The 13,752-nt window shown below is 36.0% G+C and overlaps 1 protein-coding gene across 3 annotated transcripts in view; it reads left to right on the plus strand.

Moving 5' to 3' along the window:
* Tmtc2 (transmembrane and tetratricopeptide repeat containing 2) overlaps positions 1–13,752 on the plus strand; it is a 434,585-nt gene that overhangs the window by 343,014 nt on the left and 77,819 nt on the right. For all 3 annotated transcript variants that reach the window (XM_004623764.2, XM_023716254.1, XM_023716256.1), the window contains one exon: positions 5,572–5,653. In XM_004623764.2, the coding sequence (XP_004623821.1) occupies positions 5,572–5,653 (82 nt within the window). The remainder of the gene's footprint in view (positions 1–5,571; positions 5,654–13,752) is intronic.

A 13,752-nucleotide genomic window follows, 5' to 3' on the forward strand; every position in this document is an offset into this window, starting at 1 on the left:
GTTGTTCCTTCCCTTTGAACAAATTCTTTATCTTTTAGGGTATCTATTCTATCTTTCAGATTTTATTTACACTCTTAGGTTCTTACAATGGCAAAACAATATGATGTTTTCAAATGTGGGTGTGATTTATTTCACTTATGAGTATGGTCTCTAGTTGTGCCCATTTACTTATAAAAGCCTAGAGTTTATCTTTTTATACATGAGGAACACTCCATTATGTAAAAATACCACATTTTTTTTTATCCATTTCTCAGATGATGAGCATTTCAGTTGTTTCCAAGATCTAACTATGACAAATTGTGCTGGCATAAACATGGGTGCACATATATTGCTGTGCTATTATGTTTTCAGTTCTTTTGGAAAAATACCCAGAAAAGGAATAGCTGGGTTGAATGAGACTTTTTGAGAAATCACCACACTGATTCTGTAGTGGTTGTGCCAGTCTACACTCTCACCGACAGTGGAAAAGTGCTCCCTTTTCCCCACAACCCCTCCAACTTATGTTATTGGATGGCTTCTGGATGATAGTCCTGCTTTCTGTGGTAAAATGGGATCTCAGTGTTGTTTTAATTTGAAGTTCTCTAATGACATTGAACATTTTTCACACATTTATTTGCCATTTATATTTCTTCATCTGAAATATCCATTTTTTCTTAATTGAGTCTTTGAATTTTAGAGTCCTGACTTTTTTTTTTTAACTATATGTTACAGATAGAGGTCCTTTGTCTGAGGGGCAGTTGTCTAAAATTTTTCCCCAATTCGTAAGTTTTATTTTTACTCTAGTGGTGATTTCTTTTTTCATGACAAAACTTTTTTAAAAAGACAAGATCCCCATTGTTGATTCTTTGAAGTATTTTTTATGCTTTTTGTTGCTGTTGTTCATGAACACTCTATCAACACATATGTCTTCAAGATTTCTACTTACTTTCTCCTCCAGTATGTTTAGTATTTCAGTTTTAGTATTTAAATCTTTGATCCATTTTGACTTTAGTTTAGTGCATGGTGATAAACATGGTTCTAAGTTTAGCCTTCAACATGTGGAAAGCCAGTTTTTCTAGTACTATAGATAAAAGATGATGTTTTTCTTCCAGTGAACATATTTGGTCTCTTTGTCAAAGATAAGGAGGCTAAATGTGTTTGTAGTTATGTCTGCATGCTCTAATCTGTTCCACTGATCCTCAGGTCTATCCCTATGCCAGTACCATGCTGACTTTATCAAAGTAGCTTTATAGCCTAATTTCAGGGCAGGGATTGTGATGCTTCCTGCCTTTTGTTTGTTGCCCCGGATTGCTTTTGCTATTTTAGGTCTCTTCTGGGTTCCAGACGAATTTTAAGATTGTTTTCTCTAGCTCTGTCAGGTATACTAATGGTATTTTAATTAAGATTGCTTTGAAACTCTGTAACAGTTTTGGAAGTGTGGCAGTTTTCACAATGTTGGTTCTTCCTATCCATGGGTAAGAAATATCTTTAGATTTTCTGAAATTCTCTTAAATTTCTTTTTCAGAGTAGTACAATTTTCACTGTATAAATCTTTTACTTGCTTTGTTAGATGGATTTGTAAATATTTCACTTTTTGGATGTTTTTGTGAAAGGCATGGTTTGTCTCACTTCTCTTTCTGTGCTTTTATTGATTACGTAAAGAAATGCTGTTGATTTTTGAATGTTGAATTTGTACCCTGCAATGCTACTGGATTTGGTTATTAAATCTACAAGTCCCTTAGTGGAGTTTGTTTGAGGTCTTCTGTTTAGACTATTATGTCATCTTCAAATGATGATAATTTCACTTCTCCCTTTCCAATCATCCCTTTTATTTCTTTCTCTTGTCTAGTGGCTTTGGCTAATGTTTCCAGAGCTACATTGAATATAAGAGGTGACAGTAGACATCCTTGTCTTGTTCCTGATTTTAAAGTGAAGACTTTCAGTTTTGTTCTGTTTACTATAATGTTGGTGGATGATTTCTCATAGATGGCTTTTATCAGGTTGAGGTAAAGTCCATCTATTCTGATTTTCTGTAAGGCTTTTATCTTGGATGACTGTTGAGGTTTGTCAAACATTTTTCTGCATCTATTGAGATGATCTTGTGACTTTTGACTTTGGCTCTGTTGATGTGGTGTATTATGTTTGTGTATTTGCATGTATTGAACCATTTCCACATTCCTTGGATGAGTCTCACTTGGTCATGTTGTATAATCTTTTTGATGATTTGTTGCATTTTGTTTGCTAGTATTTTATTGAGGATTTTTTTCATCTATGTTCATTAGGGAGATTGGCCTGTAGTTCTCTTTTTATTGCTGGGTCTTTTTCTGGTTTTGGTATCAGAGTAATAGTTGCCTGCAGGAATGAGTTTTAGAGAATTGCTTCCCTTTCAACTTCATTGAAGAGGTGGCATTAAATCTTCTCTAAATTTCTTGTAGAATTCAGCTGTGAATCCATTAGGACTTGAGCTTTTCTCTGTTGATAGTTTTTTTTTAATTAATTTTTAATTTCACTGATTTGGGGTATTCATAATTTTTATATCTTGACATAATTTTGGTAATTTATATGTATCTAGGAACCTGTCCATTTCTTCCATGTTTTCCATCCTGTGAGTGTAAAAATTTTCAAGGTGGGTTGAAAATTGACAATCTTTTGAATTTCTATAGGATATGTAGTACTTTAACCCTTTTCTTTCCTTATTGCATGAATTTGAATTTTTTCTTTCCTTTTTAGATAAGATTGGCTAAGGTTTATCAATTTCATTTATTCTTTGAAAGAACTAGCTCTTGGATTGTTGGGTGGAACAATCTGCTGTGCTCTACTAAGTCTATTTCTCTAGAAGTTTGGTTTAGCTCTGTTCTTTCTTTTTCCTTTTTTTTTTTGTCTAGTTGATCAGTCTCTTTGTGACAACAGGGTGTTCAAGTCTCCAGTTACAATTGTGTTATTACTCTTTGATATTTCATGTCTGTTAAAATTTGTCTTATGTATTTGGGTACTCCTATATTAGGTGCATATTTATTTATGACTGTTACATTTTCCTCTTGCAGTTTTCCCCTAACAAGTATAGACTGACCTTCTTTATCTCTTTGTTTATGCTTCATTTTTTCTGGGTTCCTGTTGCATGGAGCATTGTTTTCCCTGCTTTGACTTTCAGTCTATGAATTTCCAGTGTGTTTCTGGTATACAGCATACTGTTGGATTTTATTTCCTGGTCCATGCTGCCAGTCTGCTTCTTTGGATAGATGAATTATGGCTGTTTAATGGTTATAGCTGATATGTATTGGCTTATCTTTGTCATGTTATTTTCCTGCTATAGGATCCCTGCTTTTCCTCTCTATTTAATTTCTGGCTCTGCTTAGTGGTTCCTTTTTGTTTCCTTTTTGTCTCTTTCTGGAACATTTGCCAATACTCTTTGTAGGGTTGGTTTTGTGGTCATGAATTTCTAAAATTTTTGTTTGTCGTGAAAGAATCTTATCTCTCCATTAAATCTGATAGATAGTTTTTAGGGTATATCAATCTGGGTTGGAAGTTATTTTCTTTCAGCACCTGAAATACTTCACTCCAAGCTTTTCTTGACTTGATGGTTTGTGTTGAGAAATCTCCCATGATTCTGATGGGCTTTCCATTGTAGGTGAGCTGATTCTTTTCTCTAACTGCTTTTAATTTTTTTTTTCCTGAATTTCTGGGATCTTTATTATGTATCTGAGTAAAGATTTATTTTGACTGTATTTAATTGGAGTTCTATGTGCTTCACTTAATTGTATATCAGATTATTTTCCCATGCTTGGGAAATTTTCTGCTCTACTTGTGCAAATAGTTTTTGTTGTTGTTGTTCTTTTGTTTGTTTGTTTTGTCATTTGTGTTGACTCTTATTGTTGTGTTGATACCTATCAGTCTCATTTTACTTTTCTCTGCATCACCTTGCAGCTGTTGAATTGTTGTTTCCCAGTTCCTTGCTATTTTTTAAGAGATCTTTCCTTTCTTGATCATTACCTGCAATGCTGTCTGCAAGTCTGGATCTGAAAGTCTGTGTTAAATTTTGTTCAAGTGGTTTTTGCCAGCTTTCAATGAAGTTCTTAATTTCCTAAATATCTGTTTGAATCTGGTTTATGCATTCTAATTCTTTCTCTATTGTTCATTCAATGTTTCCATCATTTTTCTATTCTCTATTTTTTAAAATCTATGTCTTCTTTAGATGTACAGAGTAATTCTTCCATGATTGTTGTCATTTCTTTTTATACCTGAAAGATTATTTTGGATCCGATTATTTCTCTAGCCTGATGGAGTTGTTTCTTTACTTCAGTTTCTATCATTTCATAAATTTCAGGTGTGTGACTTCCAAGTTCTTGTGTGTTCTTGTCTCCTAGACTTGTTCTCAGTGGGCTGGAGATCTGAGATTGCATTTTGCTCCTTCGTTTTGACACTGATGAAATTCCCAATGTTGGGTACTGTTCAGCATGCTTCCTATGACAGTGGGATAGATAGGCTCACCAGATCTCCTGCTCTCCATGATTCAGCATGGCTTCCAGGAAGATGAGGGGAAGAGGGATGAGCCACAGCTGATGATGACGGGACTGGTTGTAAGCTCCACAAACCTCTTTGTATGGTGGGGAGGCAGAGTAGGGCTCACTCTTTTTTCTTTAATGATTGAATGAAAAGGAAGGAAGTGTGGAGACTGAGTCTAACTTTCATAAAACGTAGCATATTAGGTCAGTTACCCAACTTTAACTTTGACCAAAAAAAAAAAAAAAAAAAAAAAGGGCTCCTGTAAAATTGCTTTTAAAAGCATATGTGAAGAAAGAAATGAACATTGTCAAAGTTATAGATTAGAAAGTATATAAATTAGAAGGAATAAGTAGGTGAGGTCATTTTGTTTTGTTATGGAAGCTAGAGCTTCTGGTTACCACCTGGTACCTTCCGACTAGATCTTCATTCTAGCCATGCCAGACAAGAATGGTGATTCAGGCTGAGGAGATAGCTCTGTAGTCTAAGCACCTGCCTGGCAAGTACAAAGACCTGGGTTCAATCCCCAGTACGGCATGCCATGCTGGCCCTAGAACCCTGGGCACACTGTTCTGGCCACCAAAACCAGATATAGTTGTGCATGCCTCTAATCCCTGTGCTGGGGAGACTGAGACAGGAGGATCACTACAAGTCTGAGCTGCTTGGTGAGACTATATATATATATATATATATATATATATATATATATATATGAAAACATGAAAGAATAAACAAATAGAAGGGAGAAATAAAATGCAAAAGAACACAGTTCTGTTCTGTTCTTTAAAGCCAACTGATTCTTTTATTTTCTGTGAAACTACTTTTTAACCTTTCTCTACTTCCCTGCCTGCCTCTTTGTTAAGTCTCTCTGTTAGGTTTACATCTTCTGTTCTTCTCTGTGTGTTTCCCAAGGGTCTGTCCTTAGTCTCTGCTGTCAGTGTATTCTCTTTGATCGTCCTCATTTACATAAAAACGAAAAACATTTTTCTAATGATGGTTACCCAGAGATACTACTCTGTTTCTTTTGTGCCCAAGAGGTGAAGAAGTCTTCATGATCTTTTGCTGAATCATCCATTTTCTCTGTTTTTTAAGGGTCGTAAGAGCGAGGCTGAGAAGTTCTTCTTGAAGGCCATTGACTTGGATCCCACCAAAGGAAACTGCTACATGCATTATGGTGAGTGGTTGCTAATTTCTCCCCTTCCCCTCATAGTTGCTTTTAACGTTCATGGGAGACCATTTTGCTGATAAAATACAGTTTGAGAGGCGAGTGACTTGTTGCAAATTTCCCTGCATGCAGCACACATTCTTATCTTCTCATTATAAACAGTCACATTGAAGAGCTTTGCATTGTATTTCTGTGCAGTAATTTTCATAGGCATTCAATGGGGAAGGCAGTTTCACATTTTTCTCTGTTAACTTCATTGTGGAGTTTGAATGAAATTTCATCAGGAAAGCATTTGAACCTTGATTGATACATCATCTATAATAAAATTGTTAGTTTCCTCTTCATTCTGCATGACAGTGTATTGCTCACTGAACTTGCCTGTTCGAAATCTCCTAAGTTTACATCCTTGAAAATCTTGCTTTCTAGAGGATAGGGATGTGCACTAGCCTTCTAAATACTTAAGAGTGAGTCAAGCATAAGCTGCAATAGATGTAAACGATGGTTGTCTCGTTCCATTTAGCCTTGGCTTTAATCAGTCTAGAGTGGGCTTACATAAGAGCTCTGTCCCACTCCACTCTGTCATTAGTCGTGAGTCATGTGTTTAGTGAAGCAAAGTATAGAGCTGGTTTGGTATTGGGTAAGATGTGCTTATTTCTACCAGATCTGCCCTTGGAATGGCTTTCAGGAAGCCAGCATTTGCTTTTCTGATGTCTTGAAAAAAAGAGTTTTTTGGTTTTCTTTTTTAAATCACTGCTGGCTTTGATATGTTCGTTATTATCAAATAGTAAACTTAAAAGCAGATGGAAATTAAATCACAAGGAAATAGGGCTAATATGCTTGTATAATATTTAATTCCTTCTCCCAGTTTCCAGCTAGTAAAAATAAATCAGTGACAGGCTGCAAGTGTAGAAGAATGGAAATAATAAAATGGAGGAAACACTTAACCAACCACAAGTACATTTTTAAATTAACGTTATTGTTTATATATGTCCATAAAACCAGGATTGTGATGCTTTATCTTTGCAGCACAATGCAGGATATGATTTCATATAATATATGACATAAGTACCCCAGACTTTGGTTTTTTCTTCTTCTTTTTTTTTTAATTGTATGTATTTGGTAAAGGATTCCACTACACAGCTCAAACATCTAGTGATCATCCTGTTTTAGCCTCCTCAGAGCTGGAATTACAGCCATGCGCCACCATACCATGTCTCAGTGGCTAGCTCAGTCACCTGTGGCAGGGCCAGCATGGAATGTGGTACTGGGGATCAAACCCCCAGGTCTGCACTTGCCAGGCAGGCACTTAGACCACTGAGCTATCTCCCCAGTCCCCCAGACATTGTTTTTCAGTGTAGTTTTATTACTGCTGCTAAGATAGCAGTCCACTAATTTAAGTTTGCTGCAGAATTTACTTTTAATTTTATACGTTTTCTATAGGAAGTATTTTAAAATTGAATTTTTTTTCAGAACCATTATTTTGGGCATCTCTAACATGCATGAAAGTAGTTCCATGATTATTTTACCTGAGTATAAAAGGACTGTTTGCTCTAGCATTTGAAGAAGTAAGATTTAATTCTGTGTTTTGCCCTGTTTTTCCTTTGCGCCAAACTAATTTTATTTATTGCATGTTTAAGCTTATTTCCAATAAAGGTATTTTTGCATTTTTTTAAAAACTTCCTCACTGGTACATTTGAATTGTACTTGTTAGTTTTTTTTTTTTTTTTTCATGAAAAGTTAGTACTGTTATCTTACCTTGTCCATCTTTATCTCTTTTTGTAAACTTTTCCTAACTTTTTAAATGTATTTGGTTGTTACAGTGCCTCACTATGCAGCTCAGACTCATAGTGATCCTCCTGTTGTCAGCCTTCCCAGCACTGGGATTACAGGTGTGCACCACCACACCTGGTCTTGCTATCTGACTCAGCATGCTCACGGGTGGGGACAGCAGAGCTTGTGGTACCAGGGATCAAGCCCTGGTCTTTGTGCTTGCCTAAGCAGGCACTTAGTCCTCTGAGCTGTCTCATTGGTCTATAAACTATTATTTTCATGTTAAGTCATGTTCTTGCATCTTTTTTCCATTGGTAATAGTAGAGAGTATTTTTTGAGAAATTTTTTTTAGCTAGTTAAACAGGAAGTACAAGAAAATCTTCATTTTATTTGTTATTTGGGAAATAGTGATAACACATGTCTCTAAATGCAAGTGTGAAAATTGATTCTCCTTAGTACCCTTGAATTGTTTTAAATTTTTGGCAAATATATATGTATTCATTTTCTCAGGCAAAAATGACTTCAGTCTAACTCAATCTAATATTGTGAAATACAAGTTTATGAAATTTTATAAGATTCAGTATATTTTCTTTTCTGGAATCATAGATGGAAAAATACTAAAAATGAGCTATCTAAAAAGCAGAGTAATTAAGGCACATACTCTACAAACAGATAGGAAATACATAAATGAGTGCTTGCTATTTCTCACTTATTTCAGAATATAAAATTGAATACACTTAAACAGTTTTAATTATTTGTATTTGGAAGAAGCTATTTCAAATAAAATTATTTTCCAATCAGTATAAGCACTCTGTTGTAGAACAGTAGACTGAAGCAAACCTAAGGAAATGAAAATAGTTTGAACAAATTAACATAGGTGAACAAATTCTGGCTCTTATAACTATTTACAGTATCTTTTTTTTCTTTTAAATATACGCTCAGCTTTGTTTTACAATATTGGCAGGCAGACAGACCAGCCAGCATTTTAATCAGAAGTCCCTCAATATGGGGAGAATTAATTTTATGAGTTAGCTGAAATTTCTGATGGAAGAATTTGTATTGATTAGCTTTCTGTTGCTAAAACAAAATAACTGAAGTATCCAGTTTAAAGGACAATAGACGGATTTTGGCCCAGGGTTTCAGAGACTCCCGTTTATGGTCAGTGGGCTCAAAGACAGAAACGTGTGTAGAGAAGTGACTGCGGGAAATCTGCTCCGTTCATGGCCCCTGGTGAGGAAGGAAACAAAGAGAAAGGGAGGACAGGAGAGACAGAGGAAGATCCAGAAGCCAGAGGGAGATCAGGGGGACAGAAGAGACACTGGCCAGGACCTGGAGACACTTCCCCCGTGTCCCCAGTGACCAACCTGCTCCACCAAAGCCCTGGCTCCTAGTAGCACATTCAACTCTGAATTCATCAATAGAATAATTAATTCACTGATGAATTTAGCACCTGTCAAAATCCACTCACTTTCCAAAAGCCACACCTCTGAACAAATGAGATTTGGGAAGGACATGTTATACCTAACTAGTAACAGATTTTTTCATTTTAATACTTATAAGATGGGTCCATTGGTTTTGACATGATATGTATTAGAGAGGTCCACTGACTTTCCGCCAGAAGTTAGTTGTGTTCTCTAGGAAATAAATGAGAGGAAGTTGTCTTTCGAAGGAAATGAGGTGGAAAGGGTAATACTTCTTGAGACAGAAGCAGTTAAGTGAAGTATCTCCGAGTGTGTGATACCTGAAATCTCTGAGCTTACGCCAAGTGTTTGAAGAGCCAGGCTCAGACAAAAGAAGTGGAAAGACAAGGCTCTGTTCCTTGGCAAAGTAAGGCTCATGTAAAGAGGTCATACTGGGCAAGTGGCCGTGGAAAAGGGGGCAAACAAAGCAGAAGGAGAGCCCATAATGCTTTGCAAACCGAGCCAAACAGTTTGCATTTTACTCCAAAAGTAATGGGGCCACATGGTGGAGACAAAATTATAGAATGATCACAAAGCAAAAAGGAACCTCTTCACAGAGCTATCATGATGATGTAGCCAGATAATGGAGGCTTTGGCTTGGGAGTGGGTGCAGGAAGTAGATATTTATGTGGAAATTGCACATTTACCTCCTTTAGAAGATTCTAATTTAAGAATTGGGAGGAGCTGTTTTCCATTTTTGTACCATCAATGTCTAGAATATTGCCTTACAGTAATGTGCAATAAATGTCTATTGAACTCTGGAATATTCTCCATTCTCAAGCTAGATTCTGATACACTAAATTTACTAAAGAATGTTCCATTTGAATTTTTATTATTTCTTGCCCAGGAAAATACATATTATGATCCTTCTATTGGTTCAATGCCAACTTACTGGTTATATATATTATGGTGTTTATACCCACAGATTGAATGAATAAAAACACTTCCTCAGCTTAAAAATAAATGTTTAAATAAAATATATGTGTTTTGAGTCTTTTTAAAATTCCTTCACAAATGCCAAGGAAAATGCCAGAGTGAGTGAATTTTGTTTTATGGGAAATTCACTCTCTTGGGTGATTATGTGCTTTTGGTTTGCCTGTTAATAGTACAAGTGACTTGGAAAATACTATCCATTTGGGACTAGACAGAGTGAATTATAGGAATTTATATTGGCTGCAACAGTGATTAGAAGATGATATTTAAAGTGCTATCAGTTACTTACACTTCGAATTGACTGGTTTTTGTATCTGGGGAAAAGAATTGCATTCAAAAAGCCTTTTTATTTGCTTTCAGGTTAGTTGCAGGTTTGGTTGCATAAGTCGGTTAAACATTAGCCACTGTGATCCCAAGAGAATTGGGAAGAAAAAGGGAGTCTCTGGAAATCGGGTTGTTTGTCTTAAAGCTTAAAAGTTTGACATGGAGTTCTGAATGTTTTCCAATATTCATATTTCATGTTGACTCAGTATTTACTCTTCTTTTATCAGAATTTTTCAGGAATTTGTAGAAAATAGTTTTCGACTGTTGCTAGCAGTAGTGGTATGATGCGTCCGTACGCTGTCAGGCTTGCGCTGTGCTCCTGGAACCGTGGGCCACAAGCCACGTGAATCATAATGGAATTTGGTTTCTAAACCTGAGCATGAGGGTTGATGTCCCCTCATCTCATGTGGCCTTGTGATTCCAAGTGTTCTCTGTGGATGGCCCTGTCTCATGCTAGGAAAGGAAGCTTCTACCATGAGAATCAAGGTCAAAACAGGTGCCTCTTTGTAAAAAGGCTAGAAACAACATGTAGTCAAGTACATTTATATTGTAATCACACTCTTGGTGTGTAGCGGTAAGCTTGGTGTAGATTGAAACAATTTAATAATAAATATTTATTACTTGGCACTCCATGTACTTCTTAAAGCATGGGACTTTCTTCATCATTAATTATAAAATATTGAAAGAAGGGTCAGGGAGATGGCTCAGTGGAATAAGTGCTTCCCTGGTAAGCGCAAGGGCCTGAGTTCAATCCCCAGTTCCACAAAAAAAAAAATAAATAAAATATTGAAAGAGGAATTGAGATAAAGGGAAGTATTCCTTGGTGTGGGCTTGAACAGGTTTTTTGTTTGTTTGTTTTGTCCCAACCACCTCTTAACTAAATGTCAAATGTCAACTACAAGTAGCTCCATGTCCTCCATCAGGATGCCCTGGGAGGTGCTATTCAGTTCCATACAGTGTTGAGCTCTTCCTCCTGCTTCTTGTTTATTGAGCATCATACTAAATGTCAGGACACAGTCAGGAAAAGGCCAGCTGACAAGGGTGGAGCTGACAGAGCATGCAAAGTCGCAGACTGTGAAAATACTAAGGACTTTAAAAAGGAGAAATAAATGATAAAGGGGCCTTGATGTGCGGGATTGTGATGCAGACAAACTGTGCCTTATATTTAATATTTAACTGCATATGTGAAGGACTGGGTGCTCACGAGATAAAAGTATAGAAGTAAGGGTTAAAAATGGGAAGCGGTACACAGAGAATGTACTCGAAGTAGAAGGCACAGCACATGTCGAGAGAATGAGCTGATCAGGGCACCTGTTTTTTGTTTTTTGTTTTGGTTTTGGGTTTGGTTTTGGGGTTTTCTTTTGGGTTTTTTTGGTACAGGGGATCAAACTTAGGACTTTGTGTTTGCCAGCAGGCAGGTACTTATGCTGCTGAACTATCTCCCCACCCACCTTCCATTTGTTTTTAGGTAGGGTCTCACCCTCTCCTGCCTCATGTTGCCCGTAAACTCACTAGATAGCCCCAGCTGAGTAGCAGCTCTCAGCAGCGCTCCTCCCTTAACCTCCTACGTGCCGGGATCTTGCTGGGATTGCAGGTGTGCACCACCACAGCCAGGTTGCACAACCATTAAATCATTTCTCAAGGTTACCTTGATCTCATTTTTGTGACCACAGAAAACAATTTCTTACAACTATCACTCTCCGGATTATCAGTTGGCTCTCCTGTCCATTTTAGAATCCTGAGAACATCTGACTACACTTCTGAGGCTCTTGCCTTCTACCCAGTGTTTTCCTTGCCTCTGGTCATTTTTATCATCAACTAAACCCTGTGAGGTATGAAAGGATCCCAATTTTACTTGTTTAAGAAATTGAAAGTTAAAAAAATTTAAGTGACTTTCTGGATCAGAAATTTTCAATGTAATTAGTGGAGGAGTAACACAAAAAGCCGGACCTTAAGGGCCAGCCTCATAGCTCAGCCTGCTTATTATTCTTATTGAGAAGCTTGTGTGTGTGTGTGTGTGTGTGTGTGTGTGTACATGTGCACATGGGTGAGCATTGCATGTGTGTATTTTTAATTCATAATTAAAACTAGTTAAGAGATACCAGTGGAGTGAGATGGATGTTGTGTAATTTTATTTTCAGTCACTTCAGTAATTTGTTAGATTAAACTGAACTAAATTATGGCATTACTTTGATTAAAAATGAAAATATATTTTGGGTAGCTTTTTGAAAAATTACACTGAGTGCATAATTATGCATGATTCTTAGTAAGAAAAGTATGTATTTTTAATATCATGCTTAGTGTTTTTTTATTGCTCTAATGACAGTTTAGGCTGTTCACAGAAATGTAATTAGATTAAAAACTTTTCAAAGCTTCAAGCTGCTTCATTTCTCACCCTCTTAAAATATACTTAATAAGTTAATATGAGTGAATCTTCCTACCTGTGTGTACTATATGTGAGATCAAAAGCCTTTAATCTTAAATTTTTTCCTATGCATAAAATAGGAAGAAATAAAGAAGGGACTTTCTAGGTTTAAAATCCAAGAATGAAGGAAAACAAACTTGCTTCCAGAAAGCAATACCATGAAAAGACCAACAATAAACTAATACAAAATAACTTTGATGAAGTACTAAAAGATGAGTTTATTTATTTATTTATTTATTTATGCGGTACCATGGATTGAACTCAGGACCTTGCGCTTGACAGGGAAGCACTTACCCTACTGAGCTGTCTCCCTGGCCCAAGATCAATTTATTTATAATATGAAACACTCTAAAGCGACAAAGAAAATAAAATACATAGACCAAACAATATTACCAATACTTAGGCAAATGTTAACCCAGAGACTGGGTTAATCCTGATACCACATGCCTGTAATCCCAGCTCTGAGGAGGCTGAAAACAAGAGGATCATTAGGAGTCCAAGCTGTGTAGTGAGACCTTGTACCAAATACATTTAAAAGAGGGACAAATTAATTGATTAATTAATTAATTAAAACAGTATTACCAATAATCCTGAAAGAGAAAATACAACTACTTTTAAAAGGTGCCTAAACATGTAGTTACATAAGAAATCAAAGGAATTCACAGTGTCTATTTTTTTATGGTTTTTTTTTTAAAAAAAAATTTATTCTTAGTAACTTATAGTTCTTTCCTGCATTGAAGATTTAACTTGCAATTTAAAAATTGGACATTGTCATTGCTGTTTACTAGAGATAAAGTGATAAAGAATCTATATCCTTAAAAAAAGGGTTTAAAATATGCATATTTCCATTTTATGAAGTATTACACATCCTAAATTAATTATATAAAGAGTATGTAATAACTGAGACAAGCCCCTATGTTAGGTTAAAAATAAAAATTATATATGGAGAATAAGTTCTCCAAAATAACTATCTCTAAAACCTAAGCATGACAAACAGAAAAAGATAAGCATGTTGAGAATGGATGTTTTAGCTTGTAGCCTACGATAGCCCTTGTTTTGACAGTGACTGTTCTCCATTTAAATTTTTCTGTGATGAGCACACTGTTGAGCACATTTTTAAATGAAAGAATAGGTACTTTAATGAGGTGTGAAAAAATAAGCATCTTAATTGTTCAGGTAATATATAGAAAAGATAA

The sequence above is a fragment of the Octodon degus genome, unplaced genomic scaffold (genome assembly GCF_000260255.1).
Source record: "Octodon degus isolate 3935 unplaced genomic scaffold, OctDeg1.0 scaffold00004, whole genome shotgun sequence".
Lineage (NCBI taxonomy): Eukaryota > Metazoa > Chordata > Mammalia > Rodentia > Octodontidae > Octodon > Octodon degus.